Here is a 17667-nt window from a genome sequence, read left to right as displayed (position 1 = left end):
AGCTGTTGGCGTCCATCACTAAGTTTGAGGTCGTTTGTTTATACAGCAGTGGGTAACTGGAACACGCCCATTTTACACACAGGAAAGCTGAGGCTCAGCGAGAGGTTCAGTTACTTGCCCGGAGTCTCAGAGTGAGTAAGTGGAGGCCCCAAGACTGGCTGCCAGGTCTGCCTGACTTCAGGGGCCAAGCTGCATCATCAAGTCCTGAGACAATGCCACAAGGAGACAGATGGTGAATGACTGAGATCCAGTAGTAAGAACGGTGGGTGACAGCATGAGAGAGAAAGGACATATGGGCTTTGTTGGGGAGGTCTGGAAAGGGAGGTCGGAGATGGAGGAAGGGACCAAATTGTGCATGGCCTTGCAGGCTGCAGTGAGGAGTATGATTTGTTTCCTCCACGCAACAGAAAGCCACGGGATGGTTTTTAAGCAGGGGGTGGTGTGATTCAAATTACATTCATTAAGAATCACTCTGTCGTGGGGAGGGGGAAGGGGAGGCTGGGACGAAGTGAGAGTGGCATGGACATATATACACCACCAAATGTAAAATAGATAGCTGGTGGGAAGCAGCCGCATAGCACAGGGAGATCAGCTCGGTGCTTTGGGACCACCTGGGGGGGGATTAGGGAGGATGGGAGGGCGATGCAAGAGGGAGGAGATATGGGGATATATGTATATGTATAGCTGATTCACTTTGTTATAAAGCAGAAACTAACACATCACTGTAAAGCAATTATACTCCAATAAAGATGTTAAAAAAAAAAGTAAGAAAAAAAAAGAATCATTCTGGCTGCTGTGTGGAGAGTGGATCGGGGAGGGAGGAAGGCCCTCTCCAGCCTTATGCAGAGAAGGGAGAGTATGCCTTGCCGGCGAGAGGTCACACGGCCACCATGACACTCATCTGGGTCCTGAACACAGGCTGGTGACTTCCCACACGCTTGGATTGACCCGCATTTTATCCACCTTCCAGACAGTGCACGGAGGCACCGTAGGGCTTGAGAAATCACCTGTTGGCTTATGTTACCTTTGCTCCTTCCGTGAGGTTGGAAGTGTCCCTGGGATCGCTTTGGTGCTCTTCCACCAACAGACCAAACAAAGGACATGGAAATCACACTGGAAGTTTCCAGGCCACATTGGCAAGAAAGAGGCACAGAGAAGCCCGCTGCTGACCACCGTCTGAGGACCAGCCTGAAGCCGACCAGGCTAGCTAGGGCTCGGAGCCTGTGGTCCCCACACAGATCCATCCACCCGGTCTCCAGCAGGAGCTCAGAAACAGATTCTTGTCCCTTGGTGGCTGGATTCAACAGATGCGTGAGAAAGCACAGAACCACCTGCGAAGCTCATCCTGGCAGAGGATGAAACATCTCAGAGGAAAGAGGGCGGAGTCTGCACCACGAAGGACCCCCTCTCAGGCTCTCCTCCCATCTCTACTGTGCCCCGTCAACACGCTCCTTCATTCTCATTGCCAGGTGCCCTCTCTCTAAATTAGGGAGATTTCTGGCACACTCACTCTGCACTGATGGCTGGATGCCCCCCCGACTTTTCTAGACACAAACCGCACAGAATGAGGAGAGCCTAGGTGGGCTGGGAAGTAAGGGCAATGCTCCCAGGTCAATCTGCCGAGTCCTGTTCAAGAACCTTCCCCCCCTCCTGTCCCTTGTCTGGCAGCGGCAGCCCCAGCACGCCCCTTCCCAACAGAACTCCAGTCTCACCTTGTTGATTTTGTTGGTTTTAGGGAGCGTCTGGCTGATGTGCAGGTCCGAATACCGGGGTGGCTTTCGTAGAGGGTTGTTGATGTCACACGGAACGGACTCTGTCCGGACTAACCTTGCTGGATCCGTAGGGGTAAAAACAGTGATGTGGGAATTTAAGTACCACTTTTGCTCTGTACTGTCACGTCAGGAGAGCAGAGCTCTGACCCCACCTCAAAGGCCCACCCCCAAGACTGGAAGGGATTCCCTAAAAATGATAGTCACCGTGTTATGTCATGATACTGGGACACTTTTCCCACTATCTGCATTCTCTGTGGTTTCTAAAATGTTTGTGTTGTCAATATATGGCTTTTGACGATTAAAAATTATTACAATGAAACTGAAGCTATCGGAGTTTTTTTCCCCAATACCACAATTGTTTCACATTGGCGTTCATTTCAGAATTAAACCTCCTTTGAAAGACAAGCGGCTCCTGATTTCTCAGGGGCTGTCATCAGTCAACAGGCTCATTGTGGCCATCTGTCCCTCCCACATCTAAGCTGGGTGTGAGGATCATCTTGGGTCGCCTGTGGGATTTCTCAGGCCCGAGCAGTCTGTAGCAGTCAAAATACATCTGTGCTAAACAGGTCACCATGGATCCCTGAAGGAAAGTCTCAGCTTCCCAGCTTCCCCTTTGCATCATCCCTAAAGGCACAAAGCTGGGCACACAGGCGATGCTAAATGAATGTGTCCTGATCCAAACCACATCACCTGAGCCCCTCTCCCTGTTACTTACTATTTACAGGGACCGCCGGGAGGGGCAGAGCAAGAAGCTTGCATTCAAATGTGATGCCTGGTAATGTTACTTGTTAGCTGTTTTTTATTGTGGGGCTGGGGGTGTTCGTGGAAAAGTTAAAGCTTTGGACTGACCCAGGGGTTTAATTTCTCTCTTAAGCCTGGGCTGCCATCACCATGGAAACCAACTATATTTTCAACTTCCTACCAAAGGGGGGTGGGTAGAACAAGAAGCTGGTGGACCTCTGGAAAGTTCCGTTTGCTTCGTGTGTACAGGCACCTGCCACCTTTGAGTAAAGGGGGCATCCTGAAGGTGGGTGGGAGGGAGCCCTTCTTCCGATGTCAGTGTCTGAGAGTGGGTCGCTTCCCAGCAGGCTGGTCCTGGTCTCCATGCGGGAGTCGGGCTCCAGCAGAGACCACGGTGGAGGGGAGTCCGGCGGGAGGCGATTTCCTCGACAAAGTTGACCCAAGACAAGGGCTCAGGAGTGGTGAGAATTCAGGTTTAAAATAGCCTCACGGCGTGTATACAGTTGTTCAAGGAACAGATGGTTCTTAATTAAGGATATGAGGTGGGAAGGGGCAAGAGAAAGGAGGTGAAGACTTTTCCTTCTCTTACAATCTTCTCTCCTCGTGGAGGAAAGCGATGCAAAGATCATCGAAAACCGATGGCCCGTTGGCTCTGGAAGACGTGCCAGCACTTTTTGACAGCAATCTACCTCCTTCTTTAAGTTTCCCTTGGGTTCATTCAAGACCAGGGTAGAGTCCCCTGAGCCTACACTGACCCGAGGCCGGAAGGGCTGGGAGGGGTGGCGGAGGACGAGGATTAGCGAGTTGTGTTCCCCAAAGTTGGCACTAGGCCTCCATCCAACCTATAGGTGGGGGGTGGCAGGGAGGACGCCAGCAAGAATTTTAACAATTTTAACAAGTTGTTAACATTTAAAAATAAGTATACGGCACATAAAACTATTGGGGCTTTTCTTTGAAACACGAGAAACGGTACAATGCAGGTCCACACTGCTGGAGTGGCCATCCTCTCTGGACGGCGCCTGGCTCTCTCTCCACTGTGCACGGCCCCGCCTGGCCAGCGGCTCTCACTTAGGGTACCTGGCAGGCATCTGAGTTTGCAGCTTCTCCTCTAGAGCAGTGCTTCTTTAAAGCGTAGAGAAGTTGCCAGTAGAAGCTGTTTAAAATGCACGATCTGGAGTGAGGCCAGAAGTTGTGCATTTCTAATAAGCTCCCGGGCGATTCCCGTGCTGCTGCTGGCCCACGTACCACCGCTGCAAGAGTAAGCGTCTGCACTAATGATGTCCAGTAGAACTTTCTGCAATGATGAATGTGTTCTGTATCTGTACTCTCCAATATGGAGCCCCTGAAATGTGGCTGGTGTGACAGAGTAATTACGTTTTTATTTTTATTTCATTGTAATACATCTAAATTTAAATAGTCAGATATGGCTGGTAGCTACTGTATTGAACAGCACAGGCCTACAGGATCCTCCGGTGGATGAAGTGCAGTGTGGATAATGGAGTCTGGGAATAACTACCCCACAGGCCAAGAACTGGGGGAACTATTTTGAAAGCTGGAATGCAAGGCCTCCAACTGAATCCCTAGCAGACAGGGAAAAGCCTTTCCTTCTCATTAAACTGGTCTTGCTCTTGCCTGGTAGGAGGCTGGTAGTGGCTTCCCAGAGGTAGCAGCTGGCTCCCTGCCTAGACAGGTTGGCCCAGACACTCCCAGGGCCCCAGGAGATGGAACACAGATGGCCCAAACCAACAGGCCCGAGCAAGCCCCCTCCCTATGCCTACTTCTGCAGGGCCAAATGACCGAGTCTGAAGAGCACATAACGGAAAACACTCAGCTAGGACTCTTTTCAAGTGGGAAGGGAAAGGAATGGGATTGGGGGAAAGAGAGGAGAGTAAAAATTAGGAAAGAGGACACGAATGAGAGAAAAAGACTTAGGGAGGGGTCGATGAATCTGGGGGCTAAAGTATCAGAGAGACCAGAATGGGGACAAAGAATAGGGAGAACAGGCATGGGAGGTGGATTAAGGAGACAGATGTCAGGAGGAAGGGTGTCAGAGGGAAAGAAATGAGACAGGCAAGGGTCAAGGGTCAAGGGGTATCCAGAGGTGAGCTGGATGGGACAGCTATCTCGGAAGGCCTGCAGGAGCACCCCCCCCCCGCCAACCCCAGGGCAGTAAGTGTTAAATACTTACCTCCTCGCTGGATGATCAGGAGATGACAGGGTGGGGCTTCTTTGGTGCATTTGTTGTGGCACTTTAACCTGAGAGAGAGAAAGAGCGAGAAGGATGGATGGACGGATAGATGGGTGAATGGATGGATGTTTAGATGGACTGGTGGATGGATGGATGGATGGATGGGTAGATGGACTGGTGGATGGATGGATGGGTGGATGGATGGGTAGATGGATGGGTGGGTGGATGTATGGTTGGGTAGATGGATGGGTGGATGGGACACACCAATGGTTCAGAAAGCTCTGGGCGCTGTGGATACCAAGACATGAGACGAGATAGGGCAGCTACTGCAAAGGCATACCCTTGGAACCTAGGAACTTAACTCTGGAGAGAGTTTGCTGCCATCCCACACTCACGGGTCAGTGCTGGGTCGTCCAAGAGTTGGTAGCAACTGTCTCACCAACAGTGCCCACTTGGACTTCATGCTTTGAAAGACATTGTTATCTATCAGTCTATGTTTATCATCATCATCATTCAACCCTAATAATCATCACCAACTTACTTGAAGACTCATTTGCCAGGCATTGCACTAAACATTCTATAGATGCTATGCCATTAGATCTTTATAACACCGTCATGAAATAGGTATTATTATTCTTCCCATTTTACAGATGGAAAAACTGAGATTAACTGACTTGTCCTGGCAGAAACCCTGGGTCAGTGGTGCCAGAGGTGGCATCATTTTTTCTTAAAGGCTCATGCTATAGGAGACAGCCAACCAAGGCTTCCAATGAGGATGAGATCAGTAACAGGTATTAAGTTTTAGAGGTATTAAGTTTAAGAGTTTAGAGTCAAAATGTCTTCCTTTGAGACAAATCCAAGATGTCACCTTGCTCATTTTTCCAGCAGGAAACACGCATGATTCCACCCCAGTTAGACTTTTCCTTTTCACTGCCCATGAAAGAAAAGAGCTACTAGCACGCAATTTATCAGTAAACCACCTGCTTCAGAATCAGATTCCCAAGGCATACCCTCTCGGGTTCCGACTCAGGAAGTGCTGGGAATGTGAGTTTTCAGCAAGTGCACGCCACGGCTCAAGGACCACAGTAGAAGAAGGATACATTCTACTTCCCAGATGAGAGGTGTCTGGATGCCTAAACCTTCCAGAAGGCAGGGTCCTCCCCCCTCCACACCCCCACCAAAAAATAAATAAATAAATAAAAGGAAGTGGTATCAGGATAATATACAGAAGAAATCTGAGTTCAAAGCCTGACACCACTTCCTGGCTGTGACAAGCTGGGGAAGTCACTGACCTGCTCTGAGCCTCAGTTTCCTCATCTGTAAAGTGGGGACAACCTAAATGTCTATCGACAGGCGAATGGATAAAGAAGATGTGGCACATATATACAATGGAATGTCACTCAGACATAAAAAAGTAACGAAATTGAGTTATTTGTAGTGAGGTGGATGGACCTAGAGTCTGTCATACGAGTGAAGTAAGTCAGAAAGAGAAAAAGAAATACCGTACGCTAACACATATAATATATGGAATCTAGAAAAATGGTACTGATGAACCTAGTGGTAGGGCAGGAATAAAGATGCAGACGTTGAGAATGGACTTGAGGTCACGGGGGGGAAGGGGAGGCTGGGACGTAGTGAGAGAGTGGCATGGACATACATACACTACCAGGTGTAAAATGGATGGCTGGTGGGAAGCTGCTGCATAGCGTGAGAGATCAGCTCGGTGCTTTGTGACGACCTGGAGGGGTGGGATAGGGAGGGTGGGAGGGAGACACAAGAGGGAGGGGATATGGGGATATATGTGTGCATATAGCTGATTCACTTTGTTGTACAGCAGAAAGCAACACAACATTGTGAACCAATAAAGAGGTATAAAAAAAAAAAGTGGGGGGCTTCCCTGGTGGCGCAGTGGTTGAGAGTCTGCCTGCCGATGCAGGGGACGTGGGTTCGTGCCCCGGTCCGGGAGGATCCCACATGCCATGGAGCGGCTGGGACTGTGGGCCATGGCCACTGGGCCTGCGCGTCCGGAGCCTGTGCTCCACAGCGGGAGAGGCCACGGCAGTGGGAGGCCCGCGTACCGCAAAAAAAAAAAAAAAAAAAAAAAAAAAAAAAGTGGGGACGATCATAGCATCTGTCTCATAGGGTGGCAGAGGAGATTAGTGATACGACAGAAGTAAGGTGCCCAGGACAAGCACTTGAAGTTGCAGGTACTCTCGTTTTTATTGTGGGAGTTGTCGCTTTTACTGCTAGTTGATGCAGTGTTCCACAAGCCCCTAAGACCCTCTGCTGGAGGACTTTCTCTGGCTGGGAATGTGGGCCGGCTGGACTGCCTGGAGCCCTGAAAGAACTCCGGGTGGGAACTGGTTGATGGACCGCCCAGTACCCTCTCCCTTGGGGTGTGTCGATGTGGGGCTGGACCCGAGGTGCCCATAGCCGTCACCCGCTCTTCCAGGACCCAGGACAGGCTGCCTTTCTTCCCCTCCCTGTCTCGCTCCCCTACTCCCCTGCTGGTGTGGCCCGGGATCACTTCTCAAAGAAACCATGTGCCCTCAAATCCCTGTCTCAAAGTCTGTAGAAACAGGGGAGCCCAACTAAGACACCACGATTATTAAAGGAGGTTCAGAACAGCGACGTGGTCTGTCCCAAAGTTCTCACACCAAAACCAAGTCCTCTGTTCCCTGTCCCTCGTGTGTCCCTTGAGCCCAGGAGTTTGGTCCTCCTTGCGCTCCGTTCCACATGGAGGAAAAGGGAGGGGTGGGCAGGACACAGCTGACCACCCTGGACAAACCTCCATACCAGACGTGGTCCAGAGGAGCACCATGAGTTGGGATGGTGGCTCTGATCAACTCCAGGCACCAGGGAAAGGTCGTATGTGGTTCCAGAAGTGGTGAAAAGCCTGGGCTTCGGAATTCAGCCAACCTGAGCTTGAATCTACCCTTTCTAGACTAAGGGGGCATCCGTCTGCTTTGTTAGGTTCCGGGTTCCTCACCTGCAAAACTGCCATGAGGATCCAGTGAGAAAATGCCTAAGTGGTGCGCACCTGGGCAGCAAATAAGTCAGCGTCCCTGCGGGCAGGGCTAAGGCACACTTGAGGGCACACGGGGAATGCCATGCGAGCCTCAGACAGCTTGGAAACTTGGAAAGGGTTTATTTAAAACTTTCATGGAAAAGAGCTTAGTGTTTTCAAATTCAAAGGCTAACAGGATAAGCTTCAGTTATCAAGAAAAGTTGCTTACGTGGGATATCTCATTCTCCAAAGGAGCTGCTGGCCGAATGAGACATCCTCTCTGTCTGAAAAGTAAATATGTGAATTTATCTTGGGGGCAGGATCTGGGTCTTCCTCATCTTTGCAGCAACCTTCCCTACCCCGCCTTCAGTGCCTGGTCTGGTGGCTGGTGCATGATACATGCTGAACAGATATTGGAGAGGTGGAGGGAGAGAGGAGGAGAGAAAGAAAAAGGAAGGCAAGCCCAGCAGCAGGGAAAGCCCTTCGAATGTCCCTCGTGTGGGGCCCTTAATAGTCTCCATCAATTTTTTAAAACGATTTCTATTTCTTATAAATTGTATCCCTTGCAGAGTGTGAAGTGCAAACACGTCCCCTTCAGCATTCCCTTCCTTCTGCCCTCCTTCCTCCCCGACGGGGAGGTGGGGGACAGGGGTCTGACCACAGGCAAACTGGACTTCCATGGATCTTGCCCGGGAACCATGGGGACAAACGGCCCCTTTTATGAGCAGCTCTGCCATTTTCTTAATGGATTCGTCCTGGCCCCCCAGCAGCCCCATGGAGCAGACGCAAGCCCGGAGACCGGTGTGAGGCTGGAATCAAGAAGGGTGGCCTTCCCGGAGGAGAGGCCCCCAAGACTCTTGCTGGTGAACACAGTCACGTTCATTTCAAATGGTTCATGGGGGATTCTAACCAGTTTATGAAAAGTTTGCTCCAAGCAGCCCAAATCCCTGGTCCTTTCTCTCATCTCACACCAGCTCACGTTGCAACCCACCTGAGAAGGCACCGCCTTTCCTTCCGGAGTGCAAATGGAATGTTTTAAAAACCTGGCCCCCGATATCTAATTGAGGAAACGTTAAGCAAACACCAATTTGGGGCCAGGCGCTCTTACATAACCCTGTACAACTCTGAAGAACAATCCCGTGAGCAATGGATAATGCTGCACCCGTGCCCGTTTTACAGTCAAAAAGACTGAGGCTCAGGAAGCAGCCCAATCATACAGATAGTAAATGGCAGAGTCAGGATAACCATTCATTCACGCATGCAAAAAACATCATCACCTTCCTCCTCATGTCAGGTGCTGTGAGAGGCACTGGGGGTGTATAATAAAATAAGACAAGAATTCTTTCTTTAACAATCTTTCTTAGAATCATCTAGAAAGGAGTTTACTACCTAGATGGGTATATAAAGCTATCTCTTGTCCTTTCAAACATGAACATCTTTCCACTCGTCCCATCACCTCGAAGTTGCCTCCTAATAGGAACATACATATTGATAATTACCTTAAATGTAAATGGATTAAATGCTCCAACCAAAAGACATAGACTGGCTGAATGGATACAAAAACAAGACCCATATACACACTGTCTACAAGAGACAGTAAGGAAGGGTTTTAAACTGGGAGGTGAAGGCTGGATAAGCATCTTGGAAAGACCCCCCCTCTGGCAGCAGATACAATCACAGGGTAGCAAGTTCCCCTCTCAGGTTATCCTTCCCGCTCCCTGCCTCTGTGCGCCTTTTCCCACAACACTGCATTAAGTGCTCCTTAAGCCTTCTTGCAAAATCACTAAACAAAATCATTACCCCCTTCAGACCTAGGGACACATACAGACTGAAAGTGAGGGGATGGAAAAACATATTCCATACAAATGGAAATCGAAAAACAGCTGGAGTAGCAATTCTCATATCAGACAAAATAGACTTTAAAATAAAGACTATTAGAAGAGACAAAGAAGGACACTACATAATGATCAAGGGATAAATCCAAGAAGAAGATATAACAATTGTAAATATTTATGCACCCAACATAGGAGCACATCAATACATAAGGCAAATACTAACAGCCATAAAAGGGGAAATTGACAGAAACACATTCATAATAGGGGACTTTTAACACCTCACTTTCACCAATGGACAGATCATCCAAAATGAAAATAAATACAGAAACACAAGCTTTAAATGACACATTAAACAAGATGAACTTAATTAATATTTATAGGACATTCCATCCAAAAACAACAGAATACACTTTCTTCTCAAGTGGTCATGGAATGTTCCCCAGGATAGATCATATCTTGGGTCACAAATCAAGCCTTGGTAAATTTAGGAAAATTGAAATCATATCAAGTATCTTTTCCAACCACAATGCTATGAGACTAGATATCAATTACAGGAAAAAAATCTGTAAAAAATACAAACACATGGAGGCTAAACAATACACTACTTAATAACCAAGAGATTACTGAAGAAATCAAAGAGGAAATCAAAAAATACCTAGAAACAAATGACAATGAAAACATGATGACCCAAAACCTATGGATGCAGCAAAAGCAGTTCTAAGAGGGAAGTTTATAGCAATACAATCCTACCTTAAGAAATAAGAAACATCTCAAATAAACAATCTAACCTTACACCTAAAGCAATTAGAGAAAGAAGAACAAAAAAACCCCAAAGTTAGCAGAAGGAAAGAAATCATAAAGATCAGATCAGAAATAAATGAAAAAGAAATGAAGGAAACAATAGCAAAGAGCAATAAAACTAAAAGCTGGTTCTTTGAGAAGATAAACAAAATTGATAAACGATTAGCCAGACTCATAAAGAAAAAGAGGGAGAAGACTCAGATCAATAGAATTAGAAATGATAAAGGAGAAGTAACAACTGACACTGAAGAAATACAAAGGGTCATGAGAGATTACTACAAGCAACAGTATGCCACTAAAATGGACAACCTGGAAGAAGTGGACAAATTCTTAGAAATGCACAACCTTCCGAGACTGAACCAGGAAGAAATAGAAAATATAAACAGACCAATCACAAGCACTGAAATTGAAACTGTGATTAAAAATCTTCCAACAAACAAAAGCCCAGGACCAGATGGCTTCAGAGGTGAATTCTATCAAACATTTAGAGAAGAGCTAACACCTATCCTTCTCAAACTCTTCCAAAATATAGCAGAGGGAGGAACACTCTCAAACTCATTCTACGAGGCCACCATCACCCTGATACCAAAACCAGACAAAGATGTCACAAAGAAAGAAAACTACAGGCCAATATCACTGATGAACATAGATGCAAAAATCCTCAACAAAATACTAGCAAACAGAATCCAACAGCACATGAAAAGGATCATACACCATGATCAAGTGGGGTTTATCCCAGGAATGCAAGGATTCTTCAATATATGCAAATCAATCAATGTGATACACCACATTAACAAATTGAAAAATAAAAATCATATAAAAAATTGCCTCCTAGAAATGACCCCATTTGGATTGAAACCAGGTTTCCAGAGTCTTGGGTTCGGAAGAACCACTTTCCCTCCAGAGGCTTCTTTTGAGATGTATTCCACCAGCTAGTATTTCCTGAGTACTTGCTATGTGTCAGGCATGGTGCCCGTCCTGGATGTATAAACAGTGAACAAAGCAGACACAGCCCTACCCTCAAATAGTTTAAAGTCTGGTCGGAGAGACACGCAGGTAAATAGACAAACACAATGTAGTATATTATATGGAATGATCATGAAGGGCGGGGTATGGTACTTGGAACTGAGGGGAGTCAGGGAGGGCTTCCTGGAGAAAGTGATAACTGAGCTGAGCCTGGGGAACTAGCAGAGTTGTGCAAGGAAGATCTAGGCTAAAGCACTAGGGTGCAAAGAATCCTCAGTGGGTGGGCATGTCTCCTGCTGATGGCTCAGAGAAGCTGGAGCTCCAGGCATAAGGAGGGAAGTGGTGAGGAGGGAGGAAGGAGAGGTAAACAAGGATAGTGCAGGGTCTCCTCGGGAGACTGGATTTTATCCTGAGAGCCAGGGGGAAGTAAGGAAGGGTTTTAAACAGGGAGGTGAAGGCTGGATAAGCATCTTGGAAAGACCCCCCTCTGGCAGCAGATACAATCACAGGGCAGCAAGTTCCCCTCTCAGGTTATCCTTCCCGCTCCCTGCCTCTGTGCGCCTTTTCCCACAACACTGCATTAAGTGCTCCTTAAGGCTTCTTGCAAAATCACTACAAAATCATTACCCCCTTCGCAGTGGGCTTGTCTGAATGAGTGCCCCAACCGAGCAGTTTTGACGCCCCTGGGGTCTCTCAGTTGAGCCCGTGCTTCTAGAAATGTCTCCATATGCCCTCAGTGAAGAATCTCAAAAAACACCCCTTCCCTCACTGCCGACAGCTCAGTGGGGTTGAGCTCTTTGGCCTACAACTGGGTTAGAAAGAAAAAGGCAACAGCAGAAATGAGCAAGGGAGATGGGGAGTATTAACATAGACATAAGACTGAACGCTCCAGCAACATAATGAAAAATAATCAGGAAAACCCCGGCACAGGTCTCTCCACAAGAGGATACTGTAAGGAAGCTGTAGATGTATTACCTGTTGGTGATGCCTTCCCCGACCCCCTCAGCTTCCCCGAGAGAGGACAGCATGACCACAGGGTCCGCTGGGTTCCCAGCACCTGGGGGTGTTCATCACAGAGACCCATTTGTCATCTTTCAATTCAAGAAGGGATGATGGGAGAGGGTAGCAGGCGGGGGAGGAAAAGACTGACAGCTCTGGTCCAGGGTCAGGTTGAGACCAGATGCCCATCTTCTGTTCTGCTTGTCTGGTTCAAGGAGAAGCAGAGCGGGGCTGGCAACTGTGTGGCTGGTCCTTTGCCCATGCAAAGTGGTTAAGGCTCTGGGACCTTGAATCAGAGGGATCAGTGGGTTTGAGGAGTGGATCCACCCGCTGTGAGACTCTGGGCCAACTATTTACTCCTGAAGGCCTCTGTTTTCTCATCTGTAAAATGGGGATAATAATAGACCCTACCTTCCCTGGTTGTTGTAAGAATTAAATGAGCTTGTGCATGTAAAGTACTTAGCAAAATGTCTGGCCCTCAGTAAGCCCTCAATACATGGGATCAGCATCGTCATCATCCTCATATCCAATCCCCACCTCAGCCTCAAGAGAATTATAATCCTCCCTCACGTACCCCTGTAACTGGACCCAACTATAATAGGTAAAAACGTATATAAGGGACCATTAATTCCCATGACGATTACTGCAAAAACTGAAGTGTTTCTATTAATGGAAAAATAAGTCTGGGCTTCAAGCTGGTGATCTCTGAGATGCATGCTCATAATTGTAGCCTGCCAATATCCTGCCCGTTGCACAAATTCCTGAAGCCTCCAGGAACTTCGCGGCAGCTGCAACACCAGCTCGTCATTTCCCCCGCTTTTCAAGAGCTGGGAAAATTAGGGCACCCAGTGGCTCAAACCAACCATGGCTTACTTCACGCTTTTACCTCCTTGTCACCTGTGGCTGAAGTCATTTTGCAAACACAGGAAAATTTCAGATAAAACATTGCATTTTGATGTAAGGACACGGGCTAGAAGGACACACAGGGCAAGAAGGGAACCAAAGAGTATGTGAAATCCAAGTGAATGTCAATAGTGCCAAGCTTGAGAAACCCTGATATAAACCCTTTAACATGTCTCCCAAGAAGTTGGCTGGTTCTGAAAATCCCCAAAGAAAAATGGAGAACAAGAACTACAGAAAAGTAGGAAATGGGCTAACTTTTCCAGAACTTTGACCTTGCTTAAACCCATAGAGGTGATTTGGTGAGTCTGTTTCTTTTCATACTTTGTATTAATAGAGAATCCACTTCTGCAATGAAATAAGTGCTGAACAACTTAAAGATTCTGATTTGAAGGAATCCCCAAATCACTAAGGTGACTGGGGCACTCACATGTCTTATCACATCAAATGCACTTACTAGCCTCATTTTACATCAGAGAGGTTTAGAAACTCTCCCAGAGTCACACAGCTAGGAAGTGGCAGAGCCAGGACCTGCTCTCTCTAGCTCCAGCGTCTGGATCTTGCTGTTGCTTTACTGTCCTAAGTTGAGTTCCCTAGAAGCAGATCCTGAGGCGGGTGATTTATGGAAGCAGTTCTCCAGGCTGTTCCTCAGCAGGATAGGAAATGGGGGAGAAGCTAAGCAAGGATGTGGCTGCAGGCGACTACAGTCTCAGCCTGATCCCACAGGGGACTCTGGAGTGTGAACTGTACCATAGAGTCTGTCTGCCTTGAGGCGAGGAAGCTGGCCTTTTGCACACTTGCACCAGTTAGGCCCTGGCTCTGAGCCACGCGGGGGAGGAGCTGCAATCCCCCAATGCAAGCCTCCAGAGAAGGTCTCAGGTGTCAGCGTCAGCGTCCCTAAGTGAGGTCACTGGCACTGTGAGCAGGACATCAAGACACATGTGGGTGAGCCAGGGCTGCGCTCAGCAGCCACTGATTTTATCACCTTGTCTTCAAAACACAGGAGTGAGTGCTCTGCGGTCCTGGAGGAAAACGAGTCTTAAACATCTGCAAGGTATTCTGATACCCAAACCCTTCCCGTCTCAGGCCCTGAGAGCAGGTGACTCAGAGAACATCAGACTCCTGGCTTCTGCCCTCCACTCCACCACCCAGAGGAAAGGCCATCCTGACACCACATTCTCCTCCCCGCACCAGGCCTCATCCTGGCTGGTCCAGCGTGACGAGAGCTCCAGAGCCCAAGCCTGCTTCCGCCGGACTGCGGCTGGATGCGTGGTGAGCGGTGCCCCCCTGCAGCCTGGAGCCTCGACAAGCATCAGCAGGAGGCCCAGCAGTAAGGCCAGTGCCACGGCTGCACAGCACAGATAGTCTCCTCTCGACCCCGGGCCCCGCCTGCAAAACATGCTCAAACTCTTCTCAGCCCTGACCCAAACCTTTGCCCGTGCTATTTCCTCAGCCCAGAACACTCATGCGTATGTGCAAATAGGAATTATCTGAGAGTTTGGTTAAAATGCAGATTTCTAAGCCCTATCCGTAGAGTCTGGGCCAGAGTCTGGGCTACTTCTCCATTGGTGGTTTCGGATGTCCCCTCCCTTCTACTCTCCAGCCTGTGCAGGAAAAAAAACAAAACAAAAAACCACCTTGGTTCACACTCTTATCTTCTAGAACACAAGCCACCCAAATCACCACTGCTGCCAGTTTTCCTGCCAGAGATGCAGATAGAGGTGGAGAGGTTTCCAAGGAGACAGACCTCGGCTCTGCAGAAAGGTCTTCTGTAGAAGGACTCTGAGAAGGGGGAAGGATGAAGATAAGGCATGACTGAACCAGGGAAATGCATCAGCATCTCACTGCAAAAGCAAACTTCAGCCAGCTGAATCCACCGCTGTCAGACAGTAGTAGATTGTGCTGACAGCCGACCACTTAGAACTAAACTCCATTCCGTGCTCATGAACCTATTAGATGAAAATGCCTCATTTTAGATAACTGCAAATTGCTTTCTGAGCATAATTTCCTATTAGTTCATTAATCTCTCTATTCAGAATGCCGACAAGACAGCTGATGATAATTCTGGAGGAAGTGGGCATTGAACCAAAGCAGGAGGCAAAGGGTTAGCTATTTGGAAGTATCCTGGCTTCCGGGGTGGAGGGGTACCCCAAAATTAATTCATAACGCGAATTATAGCATTAGCTTTCATTTATTAAGCTCTTATAATGGGTCAGGTACCAGGCTAAGCATTTCCCCTTATTTATCTCAGTTGTTTTTTTTTTTAAACAATCTAGTAAGGTAGATATTATTTTCTTCTTTCTATAGAGGAAGAAATTGAGCCTCAGAAGTGATTACACAGTTAGTGGCAGAGTCAGGATTCAAATATAGGTGTGTGTGTCTGACCTACAGCCTGGGTTCCTAATCATACCTTAGCATTTTGACTCAGCACATAAATATTTACTGGATGAATTTACTGGAGAAACCAGGATGAACAAGACTCATGTCTATAGAATGAGGCCAAGGGATGTTAACAGCAGAAGAGACTGAAAAATAATCAGCAAAGATGGACCAACCTTCAGAAAAAAGAAATGGCAGGTTGGAAAATAAAATTGGATTTTGTCAAACTCCTGCTTTCATAGAGAGCGGTGGTTCTCAAATTGTGGTCCCAAGACCAGAAGCAACAGCATCACCTGGGAACTTGTTAGAGATGCAAATTCTGGGGACCCACCTCAGACCCGCTGAATTGGAGACTCCAGGGCATAGGTCCAGGAAGCTATGTTTTAATAAACCTTCCAGAGGATTTTGATACAAAGGCGAGTTTTGAGACCCATAATCTAGAAAAATAAGATCAGCTCCACAAGGGAATTTGGAGCTCATGAGAGTAGTGCTTCTAAACCTAATGTGCACAGGAATCACCAGGACAATCTTAAAATGCAGATTTGGGTGCGGCAGGTCTGGGGTGGGGCCCAGCTCCCAGCTGATGCTGATGCTGCAGGACCAGGGTCCACACTTGGAGTAGCAATGGGTCTAAGCCAGGGCGTTTCTGGCAATAACACAACCAGAATTGCTCTAGGTTTAAAAAAAGGGGGGGCGGGCGAGAATGAACCATTGCCTTTGGGATAGGTTCAGACCCAAGCCTCTGGAAATGCTTTAGGAAAACAGGAAATCACCCACATCACATACCACTTTTTTCCCAAAGTTCCCACTCAGGTATAAGACCTTCTCTGAGCACTTTAATGAAAATTGCAGCCCCTTCCCTGACTCTTCCTATCTCCCTTCTCTTCTTTGCTCTTCTCCTCAGCACTTGAGCATCATCTGAACAGATGACCTATTTTACTAATTTACTTTGTTTACTGTCTGGCCTTCCCCATCTCCATCTCTCACCAGCATGTAAGCTCCATGAGGGCAGGGATTTTGTCTGTTTCATTCACTGTTATTTCCTCTGTGCCTAGAACACTGCCCGGTGCATAGTATGTACTCAATAAACATTAGTCAAGTAAACGAACACGTTTCTGCCCATTTTTTCTAAGAAGCTCCCTCCCCACTCTCGGAGCTGCCCTCTGGAATTTCACCTGTTGCTGCTCTCAGGCATGTACTTCAGTTTCACCAAAATTCATTTCTCTATAGGTGTGTCTTCCCCTAAACTCCTTGACAATGGGGTCCGTGTGTTACCCTTTTCTGTCCTTCATCCAACCCTTCCACTCAAAATTCTGCCAACCTTTGAAAACACATATAAACAGCCATCCATCCTCACTATAATTAATGCAAAAAACACAGAATTTCATTCATGGAAGAGTAAGGTCAAACTGCAGCTGGTGATATCAGTAATGCATGCTCCTAATTACATACTAGAGGGAGCGCTAAACTCCACTGCCATCATGCAAGTACAACGTCAAAGTTCCTGAAGCAACCCAGAACTCTGCAGCTGTTACAGACTCTGTTTTCACCTTTCGTGCAGTTTTTCTAAGGGCTGAGGCAAATTAGAAAGATCAGTTGTTCCTTCTAACCACGGCTTGGTTTGAATCCTGCCTCTTAGAGTTCCAGGAGCTATATCTGCACAAGGTGGAGTGAGGAGGACTTTTGATAAAACATTGTCATCTTGGGCAAGGACATTTCACCCGTTCCTTCCAACCGCCCTGTGGCAGGGGGTGCTAATATCACGCCCACTTTGCAGGTAAGGAAACTGAGCCCTGGGATGACAGTCCCCTGCTCAAGGTCACACAGAGAGTGGCAATGCAGGTGGGACTCCAGCTCAGTTCTGGCTGCCTTAAAGCCTCTGCTTCTGGGACGCGCCTCTCTCCCCCAGGTCCCCGTCCCTCCCCCAACCCTTGGCAGGGTCTGAGCCTCTGCTCATTACTTCTAGAACAGAGACAGCATGCGTGGATGCTATCTCATACTTCTGCCTCTAGCGCTGAAAATTAAAATGGCTCAGGCAGTATTCAGCCTTGCCGACTCCTGGCTGCACCCCTGTCACCT

The 17667-nt window shown here is 47.7% G+C and overlaps 1 protein-coding gene across 1 annotated transcript in view; it reads right to left on the bottom strand.

The window, feature by feature from the left end:
- KSR2 (kinase suppressor of ras 2) overlaps positions 1-17667 on the bottom strand; it is a 396776-nt gene that overhangs the window by 80548 nt on the left and 298561 nt on the right. Inside the window, exons 8-9 of the mRNA XM_060029378.1 lie at positions 4704-4769; positions 1713-1839 (exon numbers count right to left, since the gene is read on the bottom strand). Of these exons, the coding sequence (XP_059885361.1) occupies positions 1713-1839; positions 4704-4769 (193 nt within the window). The remainder of the gene's footprint in view (positions 1-1712; positions 1840-4703; positions 4770-17667) is intronic.

This window comes from Delphinus delphis, chromosome 13, assembly GCF_949987515.2.
Source record: "Delphinus delphis chromosome 13, mDelDel1.2, whole genome shotgun sequence".
Lineage (NCBI taxonomy): Eukaryota > Metazoa > Chordata > Mammalia > Artiodactyla > Delphinidae > Delphinus > Delphinus delphis.
This window is presented reverse-complemented; position numbering and strand designations above follow the sequence as displayed.